At 39.7% G+C, this 16,776-nt stretch overlaps 2 protein-coding genes across 12 annotated transcripts in view; one reads left to right on the forward strand and one right to left on the reverse strand.

The window, feature by feature from the left end:
• Positions 1–3,539: 3,539 nt before the first annotated feature.
• On the reverse strand, positions 3,540–5,179 carry LOC134637330 (mesenteric estrogen-dependent adipogenesis protein-like). The gene is made up of 5 exons (XM_063487734.1): positions 4,938–5,179; positions 4,695–4,831; positions 4,321–4,436; positions 4,070–4,237; positions 3,540–3,955 (listed from the first exon to the last, which is right to left on the reverse strand). Exons 1-5 carry the CDS (start codon positions 5,135–5,137, stop codon positions 3,941–3,943), a joined length of 636 nt encoding a protein of 211 aa, XP_063343804.1. The 5' UTR covers positions 5,138–5,179; the 3' UTR covers positions 3,540–3,940.
• Positions 5,180–10,184: 5,005 nt separating this feature from the next.
• The window catches only part of b3glctb (beta 3-glucosyltransferase b), a 29,055-nt gene continuing 22,463 nt past the window's right edge, over positions 10,185–16,776 (forward strand). For 7 of the 11 annotated variants that reach the window (XM_063486891.1, XM_063486892.1, XM_063486894.1 and 4 more), the window contains exons 1-4: positions 10,185–10,357; positions 11,775–11,812; positions 11,904–11,931; positions 12,228–12,337. In XM_063486891.1, coding sequence (XP_063342961.1) covers positions 10,297–10,357; positions 11,775–11,812; positions 11,904–11,931; positions 12,228–12,337 — 237 coding nt within the window. In that variant the 5' untranslated portion in view covers positions 10,185–10,296. Of the gene's footprint in view, positions 10,358–11,135; positions 11,682–11,774; positions 11,813–11,903; positions 11,932–12,227; positions 12,338–16,776 lie in introns of those variants that run through there. The other 4 variants (XM_063486900.1, XM_063486902.1, XM_063486895.1 and 1 more) reach the window with 3 other exon arrangements.

Here is a 16,776-nt window from a genome sequence, read left to right on the forward strand (position 1 = left end):
ATAACTAGTTACGCTAACATGCATTGAGAGAGTCACAGTGCTGACCACCTCACCGCTATGCTGCCAATGGAGCAGCATATCGATTTTGATTTACCTGGTAAGGTGGGGAGGCGAACTCTGAGCGGGCTCTCACTGCTGGGGTCGAGTGCACCTACTGGGGGACAGTGTGAGGCAGACTGGTGTCCTAAGGCGAGCTGGACACCAGCCAGCTCGCCTTAGGACAATATCTTCCGTGGATCAGAACACTCACTTGATCTTGATAAATTCAGGAGTTTAAAGCAATTTTGGCAAGTGATTTTTTTTGTCTCTGTTTGAAAGGAAGCAGAAATCGGTTCATCTCTTTCTATTGCTGTTAACTGATTATTTGTATTAAACTGTTCATTAAAAAAATCAGAATATCTGACAGCGGTGTTTTGGAAATAGGTTTTCATTATTTTTTATTTTTTCCATTGCATTCTGTAGACAAAACATTTACCCAGCAAAGTGAGAGCCCAGTTAGTTCAGTGCATTAAATGATCAAATGTGGTTCTGTAGGTGAGACTTTAACACTCCAGAGGCTTATAAAAGAAATCTAATAGAAGAGGAAATGGAAAAAGAAACACCAAAATCAAAGTAAAAATATATGATCAGAGACAAGAAACACACAAAAATGTTACAATTCTTCATAAAAGCAAAAAAAAATAAACACATGCACATACAGCACATACAGTGCTGGTAGAAGAAATAAGGACTTTCCATCATCATGCAGAAAATGTGAAGTCTCTGAGACAGCACGTATAGTTATCAAATTCATCTGTAATGAACACAGTGAATAGTTACAGTATGACAATAATACCTGATGTTCCACACATCATCCATTACATGAGTTTTCACAGGTACGCTACAGCAGACACAAAGTTACCTCTAATATTTCTAACTCACCTAATGGCTCATGTCTGCTTTCTGCGTCACAGAGGCAGACATGAGAGTCACACCTGGCCAATATTGCCCTGTGGTAGCTGGGATAGGCTCCAGCCCCGTCCCCTGATGAGGATAAATAGAGGGAATGGATGGATAATGGCTCAATCTTGAATGAAAAGACAAAAAATAGGGGAAAAAATCAGCCTGTCATCTACACTTTATTTCATTTGCCCGAACATTTTCTATCATGTACGACAGAAAAGCCAACAGATCTCATGTTTCACAAGCAAGAAATGTATATTTTGTTAAATGATTGCAACTAATTGCATCTAAATAATCATTGATAAGACCCCTAAATGGTGCTACTCCCTTCATAACCTCTTTTCAAAGGCTATGGATCAAGTGACCTGGTGACCAGTTGGTTTGAGTACATATCACAGGCTACAGTGCACATATTGTTGGGGATAAGTGAACAACATTTGCACTACTTTAGCTAAATTCATAGTAAAGGCAAACACGGAAAAAGGTTTGTGAAATTCTCTGAAGTACAGCGTCAACCATACAGGGATATGCTCATCTCTGATGGTATAATATCCCTGTTGTCTTTTTGTTTTTGTTTTTTTTTTTAACAAGAAATGAGTGTACTGAAGGAAACTATAAGTAAGACAGAAAACATAAATAACGTATCTTGTGAAGTATGTGTTTTTTACACAAGACCGACTTTGTCAAATGTGCTTTATTGTTTACTACAATGTATTAAGAGAGTGTTGTCAGCATTTCCTGACTTTCCTTCTCATCTTTGCTCCTCAAACACTTAAAAAGTTTCAGGCACTCAGAAATCTGCATGCTTTGTTGTTGTCATAGCCACTTCAGCTCTGCTGTCTGTAAATGATCTGTGATTGTTTCCTAGGCTCTGGTCGCAGGTGACCTCAAAATATGCTAATAACAGCTTGTGTTTACGCTTGTTCTGGTCGCAGTTGCATGGATGCTTATCACACTTTCTTAGTATTAATGTCATGTCTGACTCATAAATGAATGTAAAGGAGAGTCTAAACATTGCACACCCACACAGAGAATTTAATTTATGATATAAAGGCAAACAGATGAGAGCAGCGTTTGCTCTCTGCTTGTAGATCACAGCATGTTTCTGAGAAGAACAAAATCACACCTGCTTCTGAATTTAGTGGTGCTTACATTATATGTCGAAAGGTGTGTGGACACACATTATATTCATATGTAAAAAGGTTAGAGAAATTATTTCAAACGATAGACAAGATAAATATGTTACTACAACCTGTGGCTGAAAAGCAAAGCCAGCAAAGAAGTGCAAAAACCTGTAGTTCCTGGAGTGGAGTCAATACCCATAGGCTCCCATCTTAAAAGCCTCAATTGGCTATTTTTGGCTGCTCCTTTATTCACCAGGGGTCACCACATTGTTTAGATCTACATCTTTAATTTGGCAGATACTTTACACTGGATTCACTTCCCGATGCAAGAGAATCTGTAAACCAATATATCTACGACTGTTGTTGTGATTTAGTGACATAATTAAAATTGCAACCTTATCGCACATGTTTACAACCTGATACAAAGAGTTTTATCTCTAAGGGTAGTTTTCCCCTATTTAGGAATTATGGGTGGAGATCAATTGAAGCCTTAACCGTAGCTTTGTTTCATAAGCTGCTGTAGCTGATCGGTGCCTCCTAGGCCTCACTTTCACAAACTAGCCCACAGATGTCAAACTCCAGGCCTCGAGGGCCGGTGTCCTGCAGGTTTTAGATGTGTCCTTGATCCAACATAGCTGATTTAAAAGGCTAAATGACCTCCTCAACATGTCTTGAAGTTATCCAGAGGCCTGGTAATGAACTAATCATTTGATTCAGGTGTGTTGACCCAGGGTGAGATCTAAAGCCTGCAGGACACCGGCCCTCGAGGCCTGGAGTTTGACACCCCTGAACTAGCCCCTCTGACCTGGACCTCTCACTCATCCTGTTGGTACCTTATCGCGCTTTAGGTGAAATTAGTTGTACAACTTTTTTTACACAGTCTACAGCAAAAACCTGAGCCCCTCCTATAATGTTGATATCGCAGGTCCAACATGGCAGAACAATAAGTTCAGGTGGATGTCGGAAGAATTTACTAATGTAAAGCTGCAACACTTCCGATTGCATTGGATTGAGGTCAAAATAGATGCAATCTAAATTTTTGTAGACATGCTGTACTGATATTAGAGGGGTTGATTAGAAAATGCTTTCCCGCTGGAGAGAGAATTTGTGTTTTTAGAGATCAAAATGCTAATTTTTAGCAGCTGCAACTTTTGCAGTGGAAAAAGCAACTGACTGTCGCCAGAGACCTTTAGAGACAAAGCAATAACTCTAAGTCTTACAACACTAAAATAGCACATCAAACACATTCCTGTTTACGTCAACTCTCTGCCAAAAAAAAAAGTAAAATACAACTACATTTCGTTTGGGTCCCATTGTCACAAGAAGCACACCATTACCTGGAATATCATTGTTCACAGACCCGAACCATAAAATACAGACCCAAAGTGAATTCTTCATTATGCACTGAAACACGAGATTCTTTGTTTTTAAAGCATTTATTGCTTTTTTTAAGAAAAAAAAAAAAGCAATTCTCATGAACAAATATCTTTTCTTAGTGCAAAAGTACGAGCATTCCATTTTGCAGCAGCACAGATTTGACTACTTTAAACCCCTCTTACAGTACATACAGTAGTTAAAAATCATGTAAAGAATTAATATTTACAGGCACACAAAAAAAGTTTTATACACATATTGTGTTAAAACAATCTTTATGACATTCAGAAAGTCTTTTTCAGTCCTTGTCAGTAGCTTCCACCCACTGAACAGACAGAAAATCTGGACTCAGATCCTAAAATCTCCAGAGGTAGGAGAGCCCTCAGTCTGGCAGGATAATATTTTAACCATTCATCTATTTTACTGAAGAAGCAAAAACAAACTCCAGTTAAAGTGAACAGTTAAACTCAACTTCGCATCATTCTTCATCCTCAGCTGGCTCATGTCATTCTCAACTGTAATGGGAAGAGATACAAGAAAAGCACAAGTTAGACTAAAAAACCTGCAACTAAAGAGACTCAAAAACATGGATTTAGTTTAAGATCTGATAAGAACAATTCGAGACGCACCTTAAATGTTCTTTTGCTGAAGCCAAGCCAGTGTGGAAAGTCAAACAGAGCATCAGAATAATATTTGAGAGTGAAGGAGGCGTCTCTCCACACGGGCTTGACCTTCATGAGGTCGTCAGATATGAGGTTTTTTGCAGCCCAGCTCTCCATGTCTTCAGTCAGGTCAATCTGAAATGAAGGGAAAGGTAACATTTAAGTGATTCTGAATAAAAGAGGCTCATGCAGCAGAAACGCCATGAAGTCCTGCTCACATCCACTCTGTAGCTTTCTCCAGCAACAGAAGAGATGGTCCCATCCATGCCTCTCTCCAGCTGCCACTTGATGAACGGCTCGTTGCCGTCGATACACACCACATACCGCTTCACCACTGAAACGCAGTTGGGAGAAATTCATGAGGGAAACAGTAAAAAGGTCAGAAAATGAGAAAGTTTGCGCAGAAACATGGTGTAAGAAGCATGCTTTCACTGTAATGTGAACTCCACCCAAATCTGGAGGCCTGCATGAGTCAGCTGTGCCAGCGAGCAGCCCACAGCTGTAACATACTGAGTTGTTTTCACCACTGTCAGCTCTTTGTACTGTGTGTAATTACTGTTAGATGACAGCTTGTGTGTAGGGAGACACTTACCGCTGAGTTCTCTGGCTGCCTTTTTGTTGCTCACTGAGGATTGTTCTTCACAGGCTGAAATCAGCAGATAGATCTCCTTGCACAGCAGACTCTTCCTCATGCTGCTGTATTCCCACAAGTTGTGCATTTTGACTTTTCTGTGGCCAAAAGCAAAACAGAAAGAGTTTCATATTCATTGCTTGTGCATATGAACGCATAAATAAATAAATATACATTTGGGTGCGCATTTCTGTCTTTTCTCACCTTCCCAGCGAGTTGTGGAAAACGATCTTCTTCCCGTAGGACTGGAAGTCGTCGATGAGCACCAGGCTCTTCTCCTCGTTGCAGCGGACTCGGTAACCCGATCCGAGAGTCTCCACAGAGAAACCTGGCGGTGGATTTCTCACAAACTCCTCCACTTCTGTCACTCTCATCCTGCTGCCCGACTGCGTGTTTACCGGCATGCTGTCACGTTTTCTTCTCTCACCTCCTGCCGACGTTTATGTGGTCTAGTTGATGGACTTCCGAGCCTTTAGTAACGCCCACCGACCGCCAAGTCTGAAGAGATGAACTGATATGATTTCCGCTCACTTTGAGCCAGAATAAAAGCCTTTAGTTACCGCGGTATGGAGGTGATTCATAGCTGCAGTTGTTAGTTGATGAAATGGAGAAATAAGAAATGCAAAAATATTATTTTTTTTAAAAACCCTCAAACTGTGCTACCTTGTCAAAAGAAAAGAACCGCTTTTCCCTCATTTATATCGTCGTAATAATCCATTTGAGCATTCACAAGTCAATAATATTAAAACCTAAATTAAATTAGAATGTAATGTTATGCAAATGTAATTAAATTATATATTATATCACATTACATTTATGTAAATAAATACATAAAGAACAAGAGAACAGCAGAAACTTCCCTCTTCCAAAGGTAATCATGCTATTATTTTGAAGGAACGCGTCTTCTCTTTAATTTTGATTGATATGAGATCATTTCAAAGCCAAACTTTATCAGCTGACCTGCTCACAAAGAGACTAAGCCTCTGACAATGTGAGACACAAGCAGACATTAGATAAAAGCTCATCTTCCCAGAAGAGGTGGCGGTGACCATCTGACGGTGACACAGATCTAATCTTCCTAAAGTACTGTGCAACAGTCTGGAGCCACTCATCATTTACTTTTAATTTGCTTCCAAGGAGCCAGACGTTTATTAATTTATTTTTATTTATTTTAACTCTTTATTTCTTAATGTCATTTTTTTTAAAGTCGTCTTGAGCAGTCCTTCTCTGGGCTTTATGGTTGTAAGGAGATCGTTCAAGCACAAAAAATTGCAACTTTTAATTGGTATCTTTTGACACTTTGTTTCAGGTGTCTATTCCCGATGTATTTAGTTGAATGAATTAAAAATTCCAAAGATAACATAATTTGACAATGTAACAGCTAAAGACCTATTAGCTGAAAACTTGGCATATCTCAGTTTGGTGTCCTATCAAAAAGCCATTCTTAAGGAAGTGAAACAGTGAGAAAAGGCTAAGGTATGCCAAATTACACAAGAACTAGACTGCAAACCAGAGGCAAAAGGTCTTATGGAGTGATTAAACTTGACATTTAAAATTGTCATCAACACGCACAGAAGAGATCAGGAGAGAGGTAAACTGTAAGAGTCTACAATCATCTGTAAAACACAGTGGAGGCTCTGTCATGTATTGGCCTCCAGAGCCCGGACCTCAACATTATTGAAGCAGTGTGGGATCATCTGGACAGAGAACACAACAAAAGGCATCCAACATTCATAGTAGAGTTTTGAATGTACTTTAAGAAACCTGCAGAACTATTCCTGAAGGCTATTAAAGAAATTACAAGAAAGCTTGGCTAAGAGAATTCAGGCTGTGCTGAAGAATAAAGGTGATTATACAAACTCTTGTGTTTCAAGACCTGTTTTTGGTTCATATAGTATCTTATTTCCATGTATGCTGGCACATGTTTCAATAAACCGCTGCGCTATTTTCCCTTTTTTTTTTTGCAAAATATAAAGAGACGGTGGCCCAAAACCTTTGCACAATACTGTACATAATAAATACAGGTGAGAATGAGGGATGTCACAGAGCTGTTACTTATGTTGACCTCTATAAATGCACGAAGGCATGTAAAACAGCATTTGTTCTGTTTGAAATTAACCTCAGGTGGACTATTGAACTGAGAAAGAAGCTATAAACACTTGAAGCTAGTCACGTACGAGCCTTTGCTGCACACTAACACCATTACTGTGCAGCATTTTTGTTCCTCTTACATGAATTTCTGGTCACATTGCCATGTTTTCTCATCAACAGGCCTAATGTGTGCTGTGGTGTACTTTGTGAACAAAAGGGCTTAGTATTACTTTATCTAACTTCAAACACACTCACACATGACATAGTTCATGCTTTATTGCTGTCTGTGAGTAACAATGTGACACATTATACAGCCTATCCCTGTGAATAAACAATGCTTAGGTCTGCAGTTCCTGGATTCTTTAAAGCTTTCTCCCACTTTGGATTTCTTTCTTTTTCTTTTTTTTACAGTTCACTCCATCTGCAAAACAATGTGAGCACTCTGAAGTGCTGTTTCACAACAGAACCAGCCTACTTTAATGTTTGTGGCCCAGCAGTTCACTTTTAGCCTCTGTGGTCAGGAGCCCGTTGACTCATTTGTTCTGGATGTCTCCACCAGTCTGCGTGTGCTTCCACAGAAAAAGTACTGTCAGCCTGTTTTCTCCACACGTCCTCAGACGAGACTTTAAACAATCCTATCATACTCTGGAAAATAAAAGTGGTTTGACCTACATTCCAGTTGTAATGCTCACCGAACCTTCCTTTTGTTTTAGATTGTATCTGTTTATTATCTAGGTGCAGCTAAACTTTGTCTTCCCTGTGTAGGACAGGTAGAGGCATTGCCTATTCCAAGTGTGGAAACTTCAGTCTTATTTATTCATACTTCATTCTTATAATAATGGTAGATATCTAATCAGCCAATCACATGTCAGCAACTTATTTAGGCATGTAGAAATGGTCAAGAAGACCTGCTGAAGTTGAAGCAAGCTCATTTAAGTGACTTTGAATGTGGCATGGTTTTTGGTGCCATGCTATGCCATGATGGGCTGGTCTGAGTATTTCAGAAACTGCTGATCTGCTGGGATTTCCCCACAGAACAATCTCCAGGGTTTACAGAGAATGATCTAAAAAGGGGAAAATACCCAGTCAGCGGCAGAAAAGGCCTTGCTGATGTCAGAGGTCAGAGGAGAATGGCAAGACTGCTTTGAGCTCATAAGAAGGCAACAGTAACTCAAATGACCACTCATTACAACCAAAGTATGTAGATATGCATCTCTGAATGCACAACATGTGGAACCTTGAAAAAGATGTGAGCTACACCAGCAGAAGACCACACTGTCACTCCTGTCAGCTAAGAATAGGAAACAAAGGCAAAGTCACACAGGATCACCCAAAACAAGTGATTAGTCTCAATTTCTGCCTCGAGAAATCAAATCATGGATCCATCCTACCTTGCATTAACAGTTCAGGCCAGTGGTGGTGCTGCATTTAACAAAATGGTCAGTGAGTGAATATAAAACATGAATTTTTACTATATTTTTTAACATGTGGTGGTTCTCACATTAGCTGAGAAATATCAATATATCAATGTGCAGCAGGTACAACTCTGATCTCTGAAAACAGAAGGTATGACTTCCTCTATGAGCATTTTTTTTAATTATTGATTTTGAGTGCATAATTTTGTGGCATACAGCAAGTAATAGAAAAATTGTGGTGTAATCTTTTATATAATTTAATCATGCAGCTCATATGTCTCGCTCATCTACTGTTGATGAGACATAGAAACTCAATTCAAGCAAAACTACACTGGCATTATTAAATGGGGCAGGATTTACAGTCCCAGTGCAGAAACTGTTCATAATTGCCCATCATAAATGCCTTGAAGCTTATCACTTTTTACCATCAATGCTGGCATGTTTTCTTGACAGTTGGTGGTTGCAAAATAATGTCAACAAACTCAGTGCAGAGGCATTTGTTGTGCATCTTATCCTATTTTATGTTCCTCTGACTCAGAGTAATAAAAAAAACTTTGCTAATGCTAAACCCCTCCCAAAAACAAACAGGGCCAATCTACTCATTTACAAACACGAGAAGCCATAATGGCAATGGTATTAATTAAAATTAAAACTAAACTGATTCGGTACACTTTTTCAGTCATTCTGTTTTAGATTTGCTGCTGTGTTTGGGATCATTGTCCTGCCATAAGAAGCAGTTTTAGCCAACCTTGCACTCTCAGACAGACAGGCTCACATTTAGCTCAAGGATTCTTTGGTATACAGAGGAGTGCATGGTCGACACAATGACTACAGGCTATCCAGGTCCCGCGGCTGCAAAACAAGCCAAAATCATCACCCCTCCACCACTGTGCTCACAGCTGGTATGAGGTTTGTGCTGATATGCTGTGTTTGTTTGTTTTTTCCAAACGAGGTGCTGTCCATTATGGCCACACATCTCCACTTTGGCTTGTGTAACATTATTCCAGAGATCCTGTGAATTGTTCAGATGCATCGTTGCAAATCTAAGCTGTGCTGCCATATTCTTTTTTTTAGAAAGACATAAGAGACTTTTTCCTGGTAGCACTTCCAAACAAGCCATACCTGTTCAGTCTTTTCTTAACTGTACTGTCATGAACTTTATTATTTAACATGCTAACTGAGGCCTGTGAAGTCGGAGGTGTATATCGTGGTTTCCTTGCAGTTTCCTTTCCTTTCATTCACCTTGGGGGGAACTGGCTGGGTTGTCCACTCCTGAGAAGACTGTCAAATTTCTTGAATATTTTCCACGCGAATAATAATAATAATATTAACCTCCTAGGACCCGAACTCTTCCACAGCATGCATTTTTAATTTCTATTTGATGTTTGGGCATATTGGGGCCCAATGAATGTAAAAACAAAGAATTACCAGATTTTTTTTTTTACCTGATTTTTGTTTCTAAGAAAAATGAGAGCCACAAATGAGGATATTCATTTAAAATTTTGATAGAACAGTAGCAGTATAATGTCCTCGTAAGTGGATATCAGGCCCTTGTAGAGCAAAATTGAGTATTTTGGTCTAAATAACCCAAAATGTGATGTCCTAGGATGATAATAATAATAATAATGGTAATAATAAAAATAATAATACAGCGTAATATACCATCTGCTGTTGTTAATCTGAATCAGTATTTACCCAATTTTAAAACCTGCTGATTTTTTAAAAGTAAATCTTAGATTGAAGGAGGGCACACGTTTTTTTCGTGAATCTAGAAGACACCTTTATTGCCATGAATAGTACAAAAATTTAGGTTGAATTCCTATTTACTGTGACCAGAGAAGATTATTTATATGATTTATATCCCGTTTCTGTAACAAACCGATCCAATACCAGACTTCGAAAACCAAACTAGTCATTTGCTGTCCGCTAGAGGTCGCTACAGCTCCGCACTAACTCGCACTACATGAAAGCTCACGCCTCCGGTACAGAGATGTAGCAAACCGATTTCTCCAGTTCGCCATGGAAACACGGTGATTGAACCAGTAGCACTAGGAGTCATGTCACACCGTGATGTGTTTTACGGATGCAGACTGGTCGCTGTGCTTCTCATTTGTCTCGGTAAGTGAAGCGAAACGTCTGCAGATCCGAGGCAGGGGTGCAGTTAGCTTACCCGCTACACAAAGCTGGACACACTGCGTCAGCAGCCGGAAGTGGCTTTAAGTTGTTCTTTGAAGTTAGTGAAATATAACATTGTTTAACTCTGCATTAAATATTATGAACCAAGGTCATTTTTAACCTTGTCAAATTTTAACGTAAAGTCATAATGACATTTGTTCTGTTTTTGTCTTTCTAAAGAAAGTGAGAGATATAGTGCATGGTTTTATTTTTAAAATCAAAAGAGGAAATGGTGCTAATGGGCAGCTATTGTTATCGTCCGCTGTGGTTGCTGACAGGTCTGTCGAAGCGTGGGGGGCTGCAAATGAAGCTGAAGGTGTCTTAAAAAATAGGCTGATACATGCTGATAAGTTCTACACTTTATAATTGTTCTCTTTTGTTATCAGAAAATTAAGTCGTTTTAGTTTAGTTGTATACAACTATTGTAAAGAAAGTGCACAGTTAAACAGCCAAGAAAAACCCCGACAAAAAGCAAAACAAACACTGCATTTAGTGAGTACTAGAGTTTAATCATTTACAATGTTGATATGCTAATTTATACTTAATATTGCGAAACACTTTTATTAATGGGCTCAGATTTGTTTTATTAGGTTAAAATGATTCAAAATGGGTCTTTTTTGGGTCAGAAAATGTTGCGGACCTCTGGTATACATAGCAATATACCTGTGTTGGGTTGGATGGTGTAATAATCTTCAAGATATTTGAAAGTTTTGTTAAGTTAAGAAATGAGATGAAATACACACATCCATCACAAAGTCCTTGTGATATTGTACAGGGTTTTCTGAGTGGCGGCAGTGCACAATGTCACGAGAAAGAGCTCAAAGCGTCAGCCCACTTCAACGACAATATTGAAAACAGAATGGATCCATGCTTTCATGTACGTTTGTGACAAATTCAGCCCCTACCATCCAAATGTCATAGTAAAAATCAAGACCCGTCAAACCAGGCAACAGTTTTCTAATCTTCTCTTGTCTGGTTTTACTGAGCCCGTGTTTAATTGGAGCCTCAGTTTCTTGTTCTTAGCTGACAACAGAGTCACTCGGTGCGGTCTTCTGCTGCTGCCGCCCATCTGCTTCAAGGTTGTGTGTTCAGAAAAGCTCTTGTGCATACCTCGATAGTAACAGGTTACGTAAGTTACCCTTACCTTTCTATCAGCTCAAAGCAGTCTGGCCATTCTCCTCTGACCTCTGACATGACTTGCTGACTGGATATTTATGCTGAGAAACAGTTGAACAGGTGCACCTAATGAAGTGGCCATTGAGTGTAGGTACTGGTTTGATTTAAACTGAAAAATCAAAAAAAGATATTTTTTTGTCTGCTCACAAATAACTGTTCAGTTGTCTTTTCTTTCCATACCAAGACGCCTTTGCTGGAGACAAACACACAGGGCCTGATCATGTAAGTGCTGCTTTTTAGTTTCTTGTTGTAATTAATGCTTCGTCACGTGCCTCAGCAATGTGTTTATGTCAATCTCTCTGACTGTCCACAGGCAGCAGAGCACAGGAAACACTCTGTCGGTGAGTGAGAGGGCGATATAACATTTTGTACAACTATTTGGGAAATAAACAAGTTCTATAGCACATGTTATAATAATTTGTCTGTCATATCACTCTTTTTTTACGTGTGGCCTGAAATTTTCAGAGGAATGAGAAACTCATTACAATAATGAAATCTAATTTAAGGAGGGCTAAGAGCGTACTTTGAAATATTGTAAACGAGTTTAAATTTGAACATGAAAGGATCAGATTAGCGCTTTCTCTTTGTTTTCTTAACCAGTCATCAGGATACAAATTCCATGCATGTCTTTTCACAGAGCTGGAGGATGTAGTGATAGTGATCCAGAGCCAGAGGAACTCCTACCATGCCCGTCGCAGTGGTCAAAGGAAAGTGGAGATTCTGCAGCAGGCAGCCCGACTTGGGCAGGTAACATCTACCATGCTTTGTTATGATCTTCCTATTTTCCTGTACACGCTCATACATGTATTGTACAGAAGGCACGCTGAGTACAGTCTCCATAAGAAAATGTCAACATTCTTCTTATGTTATAAAAATCTGCTATAATCGTTTATGCGAATTCATTTACAGTAGTAATGAATAAAGGAAGTTAACCATTTGAAGTCATTTGCAATCATAAGGTGAAGTAATGAGGAGCTACAAGCAGGCTCTACTCATGATAGTGTGATTGTCAGAGTGCTTGCTTTGATTGGAACCTCTTAGAAGATTAAAAAGAAGACGACTGGACTTCTTTAAGCTTGTGAAGATGTCACTGCTCATCCAAGAGGTTTCTGCAGGTGTTAGAACTACAGAAGAAGCCTCTTGGATGAGTGTCTAAGAGGGGCAGTGAACACACAGGCTATCTCCCATTACAAAAGCTCTCATCAACCATCAGCCATCTTGAGCTGGTATCAGATGTTGTGGCTTTCTTCAGTTTTTTGGGCTCTTGGCTCGTATTCTAAAGGAACTAACTTCCTGATGTTACTGAAAATCAGCAGCAGCCGACCTCAGAGGGAAATGAATCTCCGTGCCATCATCCTGTATCAACCATCTTCCCAGTACAGAATGAGTTTGACAGCCAAGATGTGTTTTTTTTCCTTATGCTTACATTTCTCTACAAGTGATTTATTGAAACATGTGCGAGCATACATGGAGATACAGTAGATAAGTCAAAAATAGAGTTTGTATGATTCTAATGAACTTGAAAGTCAATATTTGGTATGACCATTTTTGGTTCGGGGTCACATCTGTTCACAGGGGGGTTGATAGTGATGGTTGTGTGTCCTTGTGTCATTGCGTGTGTGTGGTCTGTGTGTGTCTGTGTATATGTGTAGGTGTGTTTATGTATGGCTCAGCCTGGGTGACCCTTGGCCCCTGTGGGACATGGTTGAGGAGGGTGGCCTTGCCCCTCCCCGGGATGTGGGTACTTTTGGTTCCAGGGTGCATGGCTTGATGTTTTGGCGTACTTGTTGGCCCGCTCCTTTGGAGGTTGTGGTCCAGGGTGGCCTCTTCAGTGCAGTTGGGGGCTCTGCTGAGAGTTGAGCGGTTCTCAGGCATCTGAGGCCCTGTTCTTGTCTTTGGTGGCGTGGGCTGCCTGTCGTCTCTGGGTCTCTGGGGGTCTTGCTCTTTGGCTCTAAGGGCTCCATCTGGGGCCCACTTCCTTCTTCTGCTGCTATGTGCACGAAGTTGTCATCGAGATGTAGTCTCGGGTCTTCAGTATTCTGTGGGAGCAGCAGATGCGTGGGTCTCCTGGGTCTTTCTCTGTCTGCGGGGGCCGTTATTACAAAAATTGTTGGTTTGTGTATCCATCCATCCAGGTGCTACTTTTTTTGTATGTTTATTCATACAGGTGCAGCACTTGGAGGCCCAGCATGCCTTTTCACTTGTGCTCTGTCCTCTTGTCCTTTTCATTTAATCTATTTCCCCTCCCTTTTTTTTCTTGCTCTAGCAATGCTGTATTAGACATTCACTCATGTGAATAATAGTAGAAATGAATAAAGAAAGAAAGAAAAGACAAACACAAACAAAAGGGGGCCTAAAGACTCCAGAGCTCGTCTTGGAAAAGCAAATATGTTTGGCACAACAGTCAATTTAGATCCTGATTCTGATTGCAAAAGCTGCCAGACATCAAGACAGGCTAAAAACAACCTCCAGCCTGAACTCTCTTAGCCAAGCTTTCTTGTAATTTCTTTAAGTAGTCTACAGGAATAGTTCTCCAGGCTTCTTAAAGGACATAGAAAGCTGTTCTTTGGATGTGGTGATTCATTAAATCATTAACCTAATTAATTAATTAACTAATTAATTAATTAAGTGATTTTAAAATTTAGATTCATCACCCCATCAGATCTGTCACCACTGATTTTCAAGTCAGATTTGCGTAATTTGGCACACCTCAGCCTTTTCTCCCTGTTTCCCTTTTTTAAAAATGGCTTCTTGGCAGCCACCCTTCCACTCAGACCATTTCTGTAGAGGCTTCAGTGAACAGTGGATGGATCAAATTGTTTTGCTAAGTTGTTTGTTATGTATAGACACAAAACTGTTACATCCCTTCACTTGGGTGCTTTTTTATGCTTGTGTGCAGTATTGAATGACTCAACAAGAAGAAACAAACATTCCTGTGAAAATGGTCAGGTACAAGGTCTGCATTGAAAATGTGTGAAAAAGCAGCCAATGTCCAAAGAAAGAAAAGCTGGAGAACTATTACTCAAGTCAATTTAAAAGATTACAGGAATTTCCTCCTAGTTAGATGCTTGTTTTGAAATTTGGGGGCAGGTTCTTACATAAACGTGTCTTGAAAGTCTTCAGGTCAACCTCTAATTAAAAATTGCAATAGTGTATTTTAACTAAAAAGGCAAATAAGGTGGAAAAAGCACATTACTGCATATGGCATAAAGAGACGCCAGCATGAAAACACCGTCACGTTGACGCAGTACAGCAGAGAGAGCATCATCAGTTAGGGCTGCTTTGCTGTTTCTGGGCCTTGGTGATTCAGGTGGACAATTACTCCAAACAAAGTAAACCTAAACACACACACAGACCTCATTCAACTGCAGATGCTGATGTATTGACTCCATTATGGCTGAGCTTAAGCAGTTCTGTAAAACGCAACAGTCCTCCTGAGCATCGTGCAGGTCTAATCCGCAGATAATTGAAACACAATTTGGAGGTTATTGCTGCCATAGGCGGTCATTAAATCCAATGGTTCATTTACTCTTTACACCATCTAAAGCTCTAATGGGTGAATTTTGTCTAATTAGAATACAATTTATATCTCAGTTTGTTTTTGTGTTGATAAGCATCACTGATATTAATGGACAAAACATAAAACCACCTCCACACTTGCTTAGTTTAAAGCCCATAAGTGAGCTCCTTTAGTTTCTATGGTGGATTTTTATGGCTGATTCTTATGCCTGTTTTATGATTGCACTTTACTGTGTCAGCAGGACAGGACAGCAATCCGTTAAGTACTTTAGCTTTTATTAGGTGTCAAAAAATTTTAAAACTGATTTATGCTTTGTTGTGGTATTAAGCTGGCACCAATAGATGTCCTCCTTTCCACAGAGCCTCTGAAGGAAGCCAGGCTCACTGTTTTCATGCAGTAAGTGTTTAATGGTACCTGCCTGCAGGGTGTTTCTCAGAAGTGATTTGTTACCAGTGAAATGAGATGACAGGTTTATGGATGTGATGGGGTGCAGTAGACGTAGATGTTTATTTTCCTTTGAGATGAATTGGTACTGTGAAATATGAGTCTGATGTTTTCTCTTTACCTGCAGTTTAAGTTGAGGAAAAACTGCCTGATTGCAAGAAATGGCAAAAAATTCAAGCAGCAGGGGCTCTGTGAAAAGATTTCTAAAGCTAAATCGTAAAATCTTCACTTTCACCCTTTTTTAAAGAGCAGTTGGTGATCGAAAACTGTAGTGAAGGCATAAAATAGAAAAGGGCGATGAATCTTGGTGAGTTACTAATGAAATCAATGTTTAAAAACCCCCCAGAAAAATATGTTTTACTTTTACTTTTAGTTTTTGGCAAAATAGTGGTGCAGTTGTGAGGAAGAGCCTTCTGAGTTTCAGCATTGTGATTGGCTGGAGCCATTCTATGTAACATTTAAACATGTTATCCTTTCCCTCGCTCCTGGTACTCCGGCTTCCTCCCAGGTTGATTGGTGATTCTAAATTGGCTGTAAGACGTTTGGCCTTTGTGCTGCTTTAACAAGTGAATTTCCTCAGTGCGGCATTAATAAAGTCTCTATCTCTGTCCTCCTTCACTACATCAGTAAATCTTCTTTCTGGCCTTCCTCTTTTCCTACTGCTTGGCACCTCTATCTTTAATGTCTTTGTCCAGTATATATGTGCTATCCCTCAGCTGCACAGGTCCAAACTAGCTCTACCTATTCGCTCCAACTTTGTCTCCATGTGCTGTACACAAAAACCGTCTCCCTTTTGTAGACAGTTTCGTTTCGTAGGTGGGAGAACACACAGGTCCTTAGAAAGGCTTTTCAAGCGTTGTGCATCTCTATAATGTTTCGTCTAAGGTTCAGTGAAAATAGTTGGAAATGAGACTTGTGTCTGGGTTCCCTGTTTGACGGATATGGATGCAGCACCATGCTTGTAGGAATCTTGTTAATCTGATGAATTTTCATGGATATAATGTCATTTCTTCACAAAAGCTGGAAGGGTGTGATTGGAACTGAAAGCTTTTGATTTGACGCGTATTGCAGCATAAAGACCTTAAATTAAAGCGGTTGCGTAATCCTTGTTTAAGGTGACTTTTCTAAAATAAAATATCACTAAAATATCATCAATAGCATCTCAGGTTTAATTTAGGGGGGGGATCTGGACCCATTTCAATTTAACTTTTCATTAAGCCAA

This window comes from Pelmatolapia mariae, linkage group LG10_11 (genome assembly GCF_036321145.2).
Source record: "Pelmatolapia mariae isolate MD_Pm_ZW linkage group LG10_11, Pm_UMD_F_2, whole genome shotgun sequence".
In the NCBI taxonomy this organism is placed as follows: domain Eukaryota; kingdom Metazoa; phylum Chordata; class Actinopteri; order Cichliformes; family Cichlidae; genus Pelmatolapia; species Pelmatolapia mariae.